Here is a 13548-nt window from a genome sequence, read left to right on the forward strand (position 1 = left end):
GTTTGTGATACATGATGCAAAGACGGAAAGAAATTGGTTCTTCCTTTCATCTTCTTTTCTTACCAGGGTTTATTTTCTGGCCCACGTATCCCTAACAAGGCAGCTCCTGAATAGATAAATTTGCGTTGAATGAGTGAGTGAATGGATAGTTATGGATAGAGGGCTGCACTGGGGAACAGGAGCCAGGTTTGAATCCTGACTTCCCCCCATAGCTGAGTGACTTTGAGCAAATCATATAAGTTCTACTGATTTTTACTTTTGGAGGAGGGAGGGAAGTAGGAGGTGGTCACTGTTGTTTTGACTTATTTATTTGAATACGTAATGCATCTTCATGTTTCAAAATTCAAAAGGTACAAAAGGGTTTATAGAGAAAAGTGTTGCCCTCTGTATCCCTACCACCCAGCTCCTTTCCTGGGGAAAACCTGTGTTACCAGTTCCTGGTTTGTCCTTTCAGAGATACTTTATGCTCATGCAATGAAATATGCAAATACTCTTTTTCATCTTTTTTATGTAGACGGGAGCCTAATATACAAATGATTCTATGTTTAGCTTTTCAACACGCTCCACTCAGAGTGTCCCCTGGAGAGCATCCCCGTCTCTCCCCTTCTTTCTTAGATTCCAGAGTATGGGATACCATAGTTGACATAGTCAGTCCCCTGTTGCTGCGCATTTAGGGTCTTCCCAACCCATTGCTGTTATGAAGAAGGCTGTAGTAAAAACCCTGGTTCCATAAGCCACTTGACATGCCTGGAATAACATTACTGGGAGTAGACTTGCTGTGTCTGAGGGTACAGCCGTTGTTATTTTGGTAGACCTTGTCAAATTTCCCTCCATAGCAGTTGCCCCAGACTGCTGTCCCTCCAGCAGGGCGTGAGAGTGCCTGTTGCCCCACACCATGGCTGGGTGTCACCTTTTGGGACCTATGAGGGCTTCGTGAAGAGCAGTGTTCTATAAAAATTTTAATACTAGCTACAATTTGGGGGACCCCTACTGTGGGCCAGGCCATGGTCTGGGCTGTCTCATTTAATGTTAACAACATTGAGGTAAGTATCACAGTCATTTGACAGATGAGGAAACTGAGATTCAGAGAGGCTGAGCCATTTATCCAGGTCACCCAGTTAATAAATTGTAGAGGCTGGATTTGAACCCACATTTGTCAGATTTCAATACCAGTATGTTTTCATACAGTAAAGCCGTATGTAATTTGAGGTGTCGGTATCCTCAGCTGACACTCGCTTATAGTTTCTGTGTCTCCCAGCAATAGTACCTCTCAGGGGGCTGGTTCATTTGCTCATTTATCAAGTATCTGTGGAATTCCTGCACTATACCAAGCTCTGGGGATGCACTTGAGAACAAGATAGACATAGTCCTTGACCTTATGGACCTCATAAAAACAATAAGAAACAATTCTGTAGTGATTTATTGAGGTAGATTGTGATACGACAACAAAGGAGGTGAGGAGGGTGCTCTATGGGGTGATGTGACCTGATCATGGGGGAGGGGGAGGAGGGCCTTTCTGAGCAAAGGAAGTTTAGACAATAAAGGGTGTATAGGTTTGAGCCTGGAGAAGTGAGTGGGAAGTATTTCACACAGAGGGTACAGCATGTGCAAAGGTCCTGGGGCAGGAAAGAGTGGGTGGTATTAGGGGAAATGAAGGAAAGTCAGTGAGTTGGCATGCAGAGTGAAGGGAGGTGAGAGTGTGAGGTTGGGGTTTGGGGATTTATTCTAAGACCTGTGGGGAGCCTTTGATGTCATTGAAGCAACATCAGCCATAAGCATCACAGGCACTGGGCTGTCGGGTTCTTGTCCTAAGCAGCACCTCCATTTCCTTCTCTGTAAGATGGGGATGGCGATGGCACACAGGGCTTTCCAAACATTTTGAACGTTACAGACAGTAGGAAATACTGGTACATTTAGACTCAGTACGAGTACACGTGTAATATACACGTTTTCCCAAATGCAGTGCACTCTGATATTTTCTGTTCTAATCTATATCATTAAAGGTTTTTGGTCAAGATCCCCTAAATTTATTTTAGAAACACCGAGATAATACATGTCCAGTGCCTGCACCTTACTTCGCCCTCAGCAAACGTGCTGTCATTCTCCGCTCTCATCATTATAAAGATCTCTCTGGCCACAGTTGGAGAATGGATGGGTGAAGTTGAATGACAGTATCTAAATCCTGACGCAGCTTAAGGACATTGCCTCTTCATTTCTGTGTTTGTGTCCCAGGGAAGGAGCTCCACACTGGGCTTCCTGCCTGCGGGGTCTCCTGGGGGCGGGGGTGGGGGGACGTGTCAGATGGGCTTTCTGTCTGGTTTCCCTGGGAACTGGTTTCTCCTCGTTTTCCATTTTCTGGGCGGCCACATCAGACTGAGTACCCAGTTTTCTTTGACTTCTTTGTTATTTACACTCAGAATGGCTTTTTCCTGGAAGCCTCAGAGTCATTATAAGCCACCCACTTCTTTATTTTAAGTTGTGCCATGGTCCTACTTCCCTTTTCAGAGTCGAGGGTTGGAGCCTTAGTAGAATTCATTTGCATTTTCCACTGAGTGTACCACCTTCTTCTGCCTACTGGCCTGGTCCGAAAGCTGCAACCCCTCCCCGTGCCCTGGCCCTGGAAGCTGGGAGGAGAAGGCAAGAAGCCACATTCTTTTTCTCCAAGAGACACATTCTGGATCGTGAGTGCAGAGGTTTCCAAAGAGACCCCTGTGCAGTGAGCCTGGGAGAGCAAGGCCAGTGACAGCACCCAGTAACCCTCTAACTGCCTCACGCTTCATGGACACAGGACCCCGGCTTTCCAGATTACTGAAGTGAATGCTTCCAGCACCCGAAACTTAACCCCTTAAACCATCTTAGAAGCACATTTTTTCTAAATGTTAGTAACCTCATCGGTCCTTCACAAGGGAATATCTACTGAGACACTGTGGCTTCTGTAACTCAGAGACTTTAGGCAAAGAAGGTTTTGTGGCGGTGACAATGATGATGGTGGTGGTTGTAGCTGAAGTGTGTCCCCCCCAAATTCATGTGTTGAGACCTAGCCCCTAGTACTTTCGAATGTGACTGTATTTGGAGATGGGGCCTTTACAGAGGTGACTGAGTTAAAATGAGCTTGTTAGGGTGGGCCCTAATCCAATCTGACTGGTGTCCTCATAAGAAGAGAAGATTTGGACACACAAAGAGACACAGGGGATGCATATACACAGAGGAAAGGCCACGTGAGGACACAGGGAGAAGGTGGCCATCTGCAAGCCAAGGAGAGAGGCCTCAGGAGAAACCGACCTTGCTGACGCCTTGATCTTGAACTTGTGTCTCCTGAACTGCGAGAAAATAAATTTCTGTTGCTTTAACCATCCCATCTGTGGCATTTGGTTATAGCAGACTGAGCAGGCTAATACAGCAGTGATGGTGGCAGTAATAAGAATAAACAATAGGTAGCATGTATCAAGTACTTGCCGCATACCAAGACTATTTTAAGCCTTACTTGAATCATCTCATCCAGCCCCCCACCAATCCGAAATCGCCTGCCTTGGCTGGAAGTGGTGACGTGGGGCCTGGCTCTGGCCCCTTTGCTCTGAACCGCCACTGCACCTGTGGTAGCACCTGCATAGTTCCGGGAACCATGTCAAGCGCCTCGTAGATAATCTTTCTCATCGGCACCACAACTCTCCAAGTTCCCGTGTTTTAGATGTAGAGACTGCAGTTTAGAGCGGTTCAGGGACACAGAATGAGTATATTCTCTTTCTGTTGGCTGCAATAACAAATTCCCACAACCTTGGTGGCTTAGAACATCAGAAATGTATTCTCTCACAGTTCTGGAGTCGAAAGTCCAGAATCAATGTGTCACGGGTCACACTCCTTCCAGAGGCTCTAGGGGTGAATCTCTTTTTCTTTTTTTCACAGTATACCAACTTCTAGCTGCATTGGGAGAATCTATTTCTTTCCTCTCTCAGCTTCCTCTGGTGGCTGCCAGCATTCCTTGGCTTGTGGCTGTATCTCTCCAGTCTCTGACTCCATCTTCATACCTTCTCTGTGTGTATCTGTGCCTTCTCCTCTTCTGTCTCCAATCTCCTGCATCCCTCTTATCAGGATACATGTCATTGTATTTATGGGCCCACCTGGATAATCCAGGCTAAGCTCCTACTCTCAAGATCCTTGACCTAATCACATCTTTTGCCACCCGAGGTAATATTCACAGGTTCTAAGAACTAAAAAGTGACTATATCTTTGGGGGCCAGTTTTTCTGCCTCATACAGTCAGTGAGTGGCAGAATGAGCCTTGATGCCAGGGTTTGTCTGATTCCACAGCTTCTAGTGACCACTGCTCCTTCAGAACTACAGGCATTCGCATTAATTTTAATGGTATGTTAACTCTTCCATTTAGGGGGTACCATACTTGATTTAACCTTTCCCCTTTGGGTGGGTATTTCCAGTTTTTCGTTACTGCAAAGAATGAGCACGTCTGCCAGTCTTTGGGGACACGTGACCATGTCTGTAGGGTGCATTCTTAGAAGTGGAACTGCTGGGCCAAAGGGCTGGTAATTCTTAGCTTGCTTCACTACTCTGTGACCAACACCCACCCCCACTGCAGCCCAGAAAGAACGCTGCAGGAAAGGAGTTGAGAGGCATCAGGCCTCAATAAATAACATCGTGAGTTACCAAAGACCCTAATGCACTGTGACCGCCACGGGAGCTCAGAGGTCTGGCCTGCTGCCAAGTGGAGTATTTTCCAGATGTTTGTGAGGTCGCCATAAGCTAGAGGAAGTGTTGCTCTGTGTCTACTGCTGTCATTGCTTGGAGATTTAGAAGTAACAGCAAGTTATTTTATTTATTTGACAAGCACTTATGAAGCATTTGCTCTTTGCCATGCGCTGTTCTATCTAAGTGCTTTACAAATATGTACTCACTTTATCCTCCTTCAACCCTGAGGTTGTCATGCTAGCAAGCTCATCTCTTGCAGGGGGAAATGGAGCCTCAGAGAGGTCAAGAAACTTGCCAAGGTCACACAGGTGGCTTGTGGCTGAATCTCTCTAGTCTCTGACTCCATCTTCATACCTTCTCTGTGTGTATCTGTGCCTTCCCCTCTTCTGTCTCCCATCTCCTGCATCCCTCTTATCAGGATACATGTCATTGTATTTATGGGCCCACCTGGATAATCCAGGCTAAGCTCCTTCTCTCAAGATCCTTGACCTAATCACATCTTTTGCCACCCGAGGTAATATTCACAGGTTCTTCTAAGAACTAAAAAGTGACTATATCTTTGGGGGCCAGTTTTTCTGCCTCATACAGTCAGTGAGTGGCAGAATGAGCATTGATGCCAGGGTCTCCCTACTGAGTAAGTTTCCCTACTGTGACAGTGCTTGTCATGTCATGTCAGGCAGGCAGTGGTGCCTTATTAGCTGCTGTCCTTTTCTTCATTTTTATCTTGAGCACTGCGCTTAGGCTTGAGGTAACAGAGATGAGTAAGTCCCGATGCCCATCTTCAAGGAGTTTACAAATGGCTTAGGTGGGAATCAGGGAACCTGAGTTCTAGCCAGTCCTGGCTCTCTCCTACCTCAGACACATTGGACGTTCGTTTCCCTGCTCCTCTGGGCCTCACATTTTCTTTTTTTTTTTTTTTTTTGCGGTACGGGGTCCTCTCACCGTTGTGGCCTCTCCCGTTGCGGAGCACAGGCTCCGGACGCGCAGGCTCAGCGGCCATGGCTCACAGGCCTAGCCGCTCCGCGGCACGTGGGATCTTCCTGGACCGGGGCACGAACCCATGTCCCCTGCATCAGCAGGCGGACTCTCAACCACTGCGCCACCAGGGAAGCCCTGGGCCTCACTTTTGTCACCTGTAAATGGGGGCCTGGACTGGCTTCTCCCCAAAGCCCCATCCGTCTTGTCACTTTCTGATTTGTCCTATTTAGGTCAGGACAAACCCATGTCCGAGGAGCCAGCGCCATAGCAGGTGGATGCAGGGTGTGTCAGCTTTTCCCTTTAGACTGCTCTTGTCAGCACGCCCAGCAGCTTCCTCTGCGTGCTCTGGGGAGTCCTCTTGGCTCCGTCCAGAAGTGAGAATTGTTGAGACCCAGACAGCTTTGCATTGTCTGTATCTGAGGGTGGCAGGTTTTGCCGGCGACGAATGAGTCAGAGGTGCTGCTTGTTGTGTGTTACTGTGGGGCTAATGCAAGGCCGAGGAGGCTGTGGTCATCATCCCTTTGGCTGAAAATTACCCTTAGTTAAAAAGGTCACGTGTGTGCATGGGTCTGCCCATGCGTCTTGCTGGATGCACACACGGCTTGGAGCAGGCGGCCTGGTGGGAGGCGTGAACTGAGAAGTCGGGCGGGGCCCGGGTGGGGATGGGAGCCCACCCTGGGACCCTCAGTGTCGCCCAGCCTCCTGGAGAAGTGGTGTTTCAACAGGAAGCCGGAAGCTGAACCCCTTATCGATCCGTTCTGCTCACCTTTCTACTTTCCCGTACAAGTGCCCCTGAGTGGGAGGCAACGGCATCACCTGGAGTTTAGGATGCTCATAAAAGGAGTTAATAGCCCGTAATTACACAGATAAATTGCACTTAACAGGCCCATTTAAAGAAGGGCAGTGAAACAGAGCCTCTCTTAATAGTGTGACCTTTACCGGGCAAATCAAATCCCAAAGCCGGCTAGTTTCAGGCTTCCGAAGGGGCTTCTGTGGTTGTATTACTTCTTTGCCTCACTCACTGATTTGCACAGATCTTTCCACCTTGCAGGGGCACTTGGGGAAGTATGAGACCGTCTGAAACTGAGCGGGCTTGTTACAACTTCCCCAGCATTTACTGGTAAAGTTTAGTCACTATTTGCTCAGTCTGAGAATGGGTCGAAGGGCAGGAGATTGTAAAAGAAAATGGGACACAAGTCTGCTTTCCTTTAAAAAACTGTAAGAGGTGGGCGGAGTCATTCCTTTTTTGGCTCTTGGTTTTACAAGTTCACTGTCACTGTGCCACAGTGCTAGGACCGCCCACACCCTCTGGATGGACGGCCTCTGTGCCCATCTAGCGGCCTCACTCCCCTTCTGACCAGAGCAGCATGTTTCATTAGAAGGAGGCACTTCGGTTCCTCCTTTTTCTGACGCTGCAGTTGGATCTGCAGAACCTACCCCTCCTGCCAACCTGAAAGTTGGCATTTATGGCTGGAATGTCTTTTTCTTTCAGCATTGTTTTCGGGGTCATAGCAGAGTAAGCTGGTGAGAGAGGTGCCAGTGAGAATACTTCTGGGCTAAACCTTAAAGCCTTGGAAGGGAAAAGTAACTATGACCTTGGTGGTTTCCTTCTGTCCTTCACTCTGACCAGTTTCAAAACTCACTTTAAGTTGTCAGTTTGGACTTGAGGCTCACTAAAGATGAAAAGACTGAAAGGACAGGTTTAAAAGTGCCGAGGAAAGAAGGAGATGAGTCTGGACAGAAACAGCTGATGCTTGAGAGCCTTGGGTCTGCTGTTCTGCTGGGCATGTCACACCATCTCATTTCCTCTCTCGTCAGTCCTGGGAAGTTGGCAGTGCTAACAGGTGTGGACTCTCAGACTTAATGAACTCAAAGTCACACAGCTTGGGAGTGGCCTTGTTAAGACTCAAACCCAGATTCACTCAAAGTCACGGCCATTAACCATGAAGCCTTAAAGGCTTCCAGGAGACAGTATCCTTGAACCCAACCCTTCAGGGTAAGTTAGATTTAGACAAGCAGAGAGGAAGAGGGAGGGGGTTCTGGGCAAGGGAAACGGTAGATACAATCAAAAGCCTGGGAGGGAGTCAGCCTGGCATGGAGCATTGCCTGCCAGTTGTGAGCTCCATGGGGCAGGGACCATATTCTCCAGGGCCACCATTGTATCCCCAGTACCTGAGTGCCTGGAGCATAGTAGGTGCTCAATAAATATTTATTGTGTGAACAAATACATGACCAGTCATCTTCCTCATGAGCCTCTGGAAGGCAGGGACTAGGTCTTAGAAATCTTTGGATGCCCCACAGCTCACATGGTTAATAAATAGTAACCAATAAATATGTTCTGATGGAATGAATGAATGAACAGCAGGTAAGAGAGAGTGAGGAGCTGGGCCTGAGTGAAGAGGTACTGACACTTTGGGAAATACTGAGCAATACACGTGGGCTGCCGTGGTCAGGGCATGTCATGGACGGTCTTCAGTGCCAGGACAAGGAACTCTTGTGTTCTCTGTTCTTTAAAAAGCCATCTCTTAACGCGCAGCATCGTGGGGTCTACAGAAACCCAGCCAGCACCCAAACTCTGATGAGCGCGCATGGGAACCAAGTCAAGTCCAGCTTAGAAATCACTTTTCTGTAGGACTGGCCTCAACCCACTGTCGCTGGCTTCCCATTTTGGGAAGTGACCAAAACTAACAAGAGGCCTGTAAACACTTGTGAATGGGACCCTGCAGGGTATAGATAGTGCTGTGGGGTCCTGGAATTGTTTTTAGGATAGTTTGGCCAGGAAGCCCCAGCCAACTTCCTCCAAGTTGGGGTCTGCTCAGCCTAGGCGTTTTCAACAAAAGCTGCTCTCTCTTTTCAGGTGTTCGCTCACGTTGTGGTTTTGAGAAAGCCTGAGGGCCAGAAAGCGGTCCTGGGAGAAGCCCTCTGGGTGGGCAGTCGGAACCTTCAGGTCCAGAGGAGAAGCCATCCCCTCACCTGGACTTATGACCCGCAGCTTCGCCCCCAGCCTGCCTGTCGAGTTCCCCAAGATGGGCTCTTTCCGCAGGCCCAGACCGCGCTTCATGAGCTCCCCGGCGCTCAGCGACTTGCCCCGCTTCCAGGCAGCCCGCCAGGCTCTGCAGCTGAGCTCCAACTCGGCCTGGAACAGGTACAGGAGGCACGGGTGGGCAGAGGGGCACTGCCAGCACCAGAGCAGGGCCAGGGGCTGGCTGAGCTTCAGCATCTCCTGATATCTTAGCTCCAGAAGGTCGTGAGTATAGGGTTGATTGATGAAGAGCGTGCTTTCCCTACGGCAGCTGTATCCATTAGCTTTCCTTTATTAAAAAAATTTTTTTCTTTTTTTATTGAAGTCTAGTTGATTTACAATGTTGTGTTAGTTTCAGGTGCACAGCAAAGTGATTCAGTTTTCTTTTTTCTGATTGTGTTCCATTATAGGTTATTCCAAGATATTGAATATCGTTCCCTGTGCTATACAGTAAATCCTTGTTGCTTATTTATTTTATGTGTAGGAGTTTGTGAATCCCATACTCCTAATTTGTCCCTCTCCCCCTCCCTCTCCCCAGCTTTCCTTGTTTTAGTAGAGGGAAAGCGGACCACTGGGGGCCTCTGGGCTCTCAGAGTCAGTTAACCAGCCCGGGACAGTTGGATCAGAACTTACAGTTACCGTTCATGCCCATTAGTCACACGCCAATTGTAAGAGGACCCGGGGGTGGGAACATATAAGTAACCTCAAGTCACCTGTTACCCCTTCGGAGAGCTAAGACAGTATCTGTGAAAAGCTAACTAAGCAGCGTAAACCGGGGGTGATCTATACCTGGGAGCCACAGGTGGCTGGGAGAGGAGACACTTAGCCTTTGTAAGGCGTTCAGCTGAACGAACTATTGTGCACCCAGCACCGAGTAGAGACTGAATCCGTCGTATGTCTCGCCCTTCTCTGAGCTGTTTTTCAAATCTGTGTGGTTCCTTTTTGGATAAATCAATGCATCATTATTTTAAAGCATTATGGAATTCTTTGTCATTTGGATTATTATGGATTTTTCAATGAATGCCCAACCCTTATGATGGGGAGGGAGGAGGTGTCCGAAATGTTTTGATGTTAAATGGAGGCTTGTTCATGTAAAAAGGCCTAGAACCTTTGGTAAAGACAAGCTTGTGATCAGCTCCTTGCTGAAATGTTGGGCTGGGGTCCAGAGAACATAGAGTCAAGACTTACCTGGGCCCCTCAACGGATTAACCCTTCTGCCTAGACAGTGGCAGGAGTGGGAGTGGCAGGGGAAATGAGGCTAGCCCCTCTGGAGTTCTTCCCAGAGGGTACTAGTAAAAGGCAAGGACAATTAAAATCCATATTTGAAATTTTTTTTAAATTAAACATTTTAAAAAGGCAAGGAATTATCCTTTCCTATTGGCCCTGGGTCTCCAGGCTGCCCTGTGAAGACGGGTCTCCTGAGTGAAAGAACCCCAGACCTGAGTCGTCTCCTGCTTGCAGTTACTGCCACTGGGGATTCTTTCAGGCCCAGCGGTGGTGGCCACGCAGTTTCCTGAGAGTAGATCCCACTGCCTGCCCTTCATTAAGGCCGCCCCCCAGCAGGGCTGCCAGCCTGCGAGAAAGTGCGGGGGGTGGGGAGAGGGCCTACTTTTGGGTCCTCCTGGCCTCAGTCTCCCTTCCTCTCCAAGGACCCTCAGATGGAAGTGACAGATTCCAGGGATAGAAAACATGGCCGTGTTTGTGCCACAGGCTTCCCGGCCCTTCCACTCACCTTCAGCTCTGAGCTGCTTGAGGAAATGGCCCCGGGGAGACAGATCCACTCACCAGGGGTCGTTTCTATTTCCCTGCAGCGTCCAGACTGCCGTGATCAATGTCTTTAAAGGGGGCAGTTTGCAAAGCAATGAGCTCTACACACTGAACGAAAACATCAGGTATGTGGCTGGCCAGGCCGGGACCCTCCCACCGTGGGCCTGAGCTGGGGTGGAAGGAGCTACCCCACCCCCAGGCACTTTACCTTAAGTTCTGTTTTCTGCTTAGTTCCTATTGCTGCTTCTGTTGGATTTAATGAGACTCTTGTAACTGTTAAGTTCTGAGGCCCTTATCTGTCTGGACTTCTGCTCCAGAGAGGGCTCGTCCATTTGTCCATGTAGATAATGTATGTTTGGGTCACTGGGGTGCAGGGGGTAGAGGGTTGACATCTGGTAGCTGCCATTTATTCTGTAAACATTTCTTGTGCCCTGCTTGATTATTAGGTGCCATATTAGGCCAGGATGGCCTAGCAGTTGGTAGCAGACGGCTTGGGATTTTATTACTATCCTTCCTTTTACTAAGTAGCTCGCCAACTTCTTTGTGCCTTGGTTTCCTCTTCTGTGAAGCAGAGATAGGAAATGCACCTACTTCCAATGCACAAGATTCTTGTGAGTTATTGAGTTACTACATAAATAGTCTGTAAGAACAGGGTTGGAACACACCGAGTATTTGGTACTTGGGGCTCTTATCATCATCGTTACTGTCATTGCTGTTAGGTTTTGGTGATGAAACCCTCAACAAGACATGGTCCTTGAGGAGTTTAATGTCTTCGAGAATCTTCCCAGTAGTGTCCACTACTTGTTCTTTCATTCGTCAAATATATGAGTGCCTCCCTATTAGCCAGGCACTGGAAAAACAACAATGAGCAAAGACAGATGTGGCCCCTGCTCTCCTGGAATTTATGTTCAGTTGAGGAGATAATCTTTAGTCAACTGATCACACATGTAAAATGTAATATTATGCACCTGTGACGGCTACTACCACACAGCTGATGTGATGAAAGCGTATGTTAGTAGGACTTGATCTTGCCAAGGAGGCCAGGAATGGTGATTTGATACTTGTGCTGTCATCTGAAGGATCGGTGGGAATTAACTAGATGAAGAGGGCTCCAGGTGGGGGCAACTGCATGTGCAAAAGTCCAGTGGTAGCAACGAGCAAGGAACTGAAAGAAGGCCCACGTGCACAGAGTACTGGAGGTTGGGTGGTGGTGCGGTTGGGTTTGTGTTTTGGTGAAATGCGGGCAGAGAGGCAAGCAGGGCCCAGAGCCCCGAGGTCTCCTGGGACAGGAGGTTGAACATCAGGTCTTTTAATGCCCCGGTGTTCATTCCTCTTGGATGTGTTAAGTGCAGAACATCAAGGGTGAAGACCTAACCCTGGAATGGGCAGAACATTAAAAAAGGCCATTATTCAGGTCTTGTTTACATTTAGTTAAGACCTGTGTTAAGGGTCAGTGAGGTGTTTTAAGAGCTCTGCTTTCATTAAAACGTTTAGAGCTTGGAAGCAAACAGAGTTGTGTTAAATTTCTAGCCAGGCACTTGAATTTCGCCTAATAATTACACAAATATGGAAAGAGACAATAGAGATCATCTCACCCAAGCCCTCCTTTTACAGAGGAGGAAACTGGGGCCCTGAGATGTTGAGTGACAAGGGCAAAGTTGGGTCGGCCAACCCCCCAGCTTGCAAGAGCTGAATTTTACTCCAAGAACTAAGATCTCCGTCTTTTCCGTGAACGTTCCTTAGCTCACAATAGATGTATAAATAAATAAAACGGTGACTCAGGAACGTGCTAATTGTTCCTCACATCAGGGGACTGATCCTGAAATTGTACTTAAAACCTTTGTGGGCAGCTAGGAAAAATACGGGCCACGCTAGATTTCAACAGCCCTGTTAACCCCGGGCTGCTCACTCAGAAGCCCGCAGGTACCCAGCAGGTCTAAGTGGGTGAAGCCGGCCTGGAGAGTGGAGGTGAGAGTTCACCCTCTGTCTAAGGGGATCCCCCCCCTGCCCAGAACAATGCAGGTCCAGTGACATACCATCTTATTTCTCAAGAAGAACCAGAAATTGAGATTTTTATGTGAAATTTTGTCTTTTAAATGTTGATAAGTAATCCAAATGTCCCCAAACATTGGTACAGGCCAAACAAAACACATCTGTGGGCTGAATTTGACCGACGGGCTGCCCATTTATGAGATCGGCCATAGCATACATGGGGCGGCATCGCTGATGGGGTGTCATGATCCAGATTCTAGCGCTAAGGACACCCAAGTGGGGGAGAAGGGAACTGACGTGGATGGAGGTGCCAGGAAAAGTGCCAGGCACCTTTCACATACATCATATTCAGCCCTCCTCACAGCCCCGAGAGACAATCATTGTTCTCAGTGCATAGCTTATCCACAAAATGATGGGCAAGAGAAACAAAGTAGCTCGTCCAAGGTCACGCAGCTATGAACGATAGAGTCAGGATGTGAACCCCTGTCTGATGTAGGCACCTATGTTAGTTTGCTCAGGCTACCGAATGGTTTTTGTAACCATAGACTGGGAGGCTTAAACGATAGATGCTTATTTCTCACTGTTCTTGAAACTGGGAAGTCCAAGGTCGAGGTGCTGGCAGATTGGGTTCCTGGTGAGAGCTCTCTTCCTGGCCGCCATCTTGCTGTGTCCTCGCACGGCCTCTTTGTGTACGCGATGGGGAGAGAGCAAGCTCTCTGGTGTCCCTTCTTATAAGGATGCTAATCCCAACATGAGTGTTGAGGGTCCAACCTTCACGACCTCATCAGAACCTAATTACTTCCCAAAGGCCCCACCTCCAAATAGTGTCACATTGGGGGTGTAGGGCTTCAACATATGAATTTGGGGGGTGAGGGGACACAATTCAGTCCCCAGTGGAATCTGTGCTCTTTACACTATATCGTAGTGTCAGAGAGAGAGGTTCTAGGCTGGAAGAAGTGTGAAGCCAATGGTCTTGATCTTTCTTTCTGCCTTTGTTCCTTTCCCAAGGCCTCTGGGACTCCATCTGTACCATGTGCTGTGATTCTTAACATCCCTCCAAGGATCACATCACTCCTCCAACACTCCTTT

General features: G+C 48.3%; 1 protein-coding gene across 7 annotated transcripts in view; it reads left to right on the plus strand.

The window, feature by feature from the left end:
* Nucleotides 1–13548, plus strand: part of PRR5L (proline rich 5 like) — a 73538-nt gene that overhangs the window by 12959 nt on the left and 47031 nt on the right. For all 7 annotated transcript variants that reach the window (XM_032639799.1, XM_032639795.1, XM_032639800.1 and 4 more), the window contains exons 2-3: nt 8536–8823; nt 10512–10592. In XM_032639799.1, the coding sequence (XP_032495690.1) occupies nt 8660–8823; nt 10512–10592 (245 nt within the window). In that variant the 5' untranslated portion in view covers nt 8536–8659. The remainder of the gene's footprint in view (nt 1–8535; nt 8824–10511; nt 10593–13548) is intronic.

This window comes from Phocoena sinus, chromosome 8 (assembly GCF_008692025.1).
Source record: "Phocoena sinus isolate mPhoSin1 chromosome 8, mPhoSin1.pri, whole genome shotgun sequence".
Classification (NCBI taxonomy): domain Eukaryota; kingdom Metazoa; phylum Chordata; class Mammalia; order Artiodactyla; family Phocoenidae; genus Phocoena; species Phocoena sinus.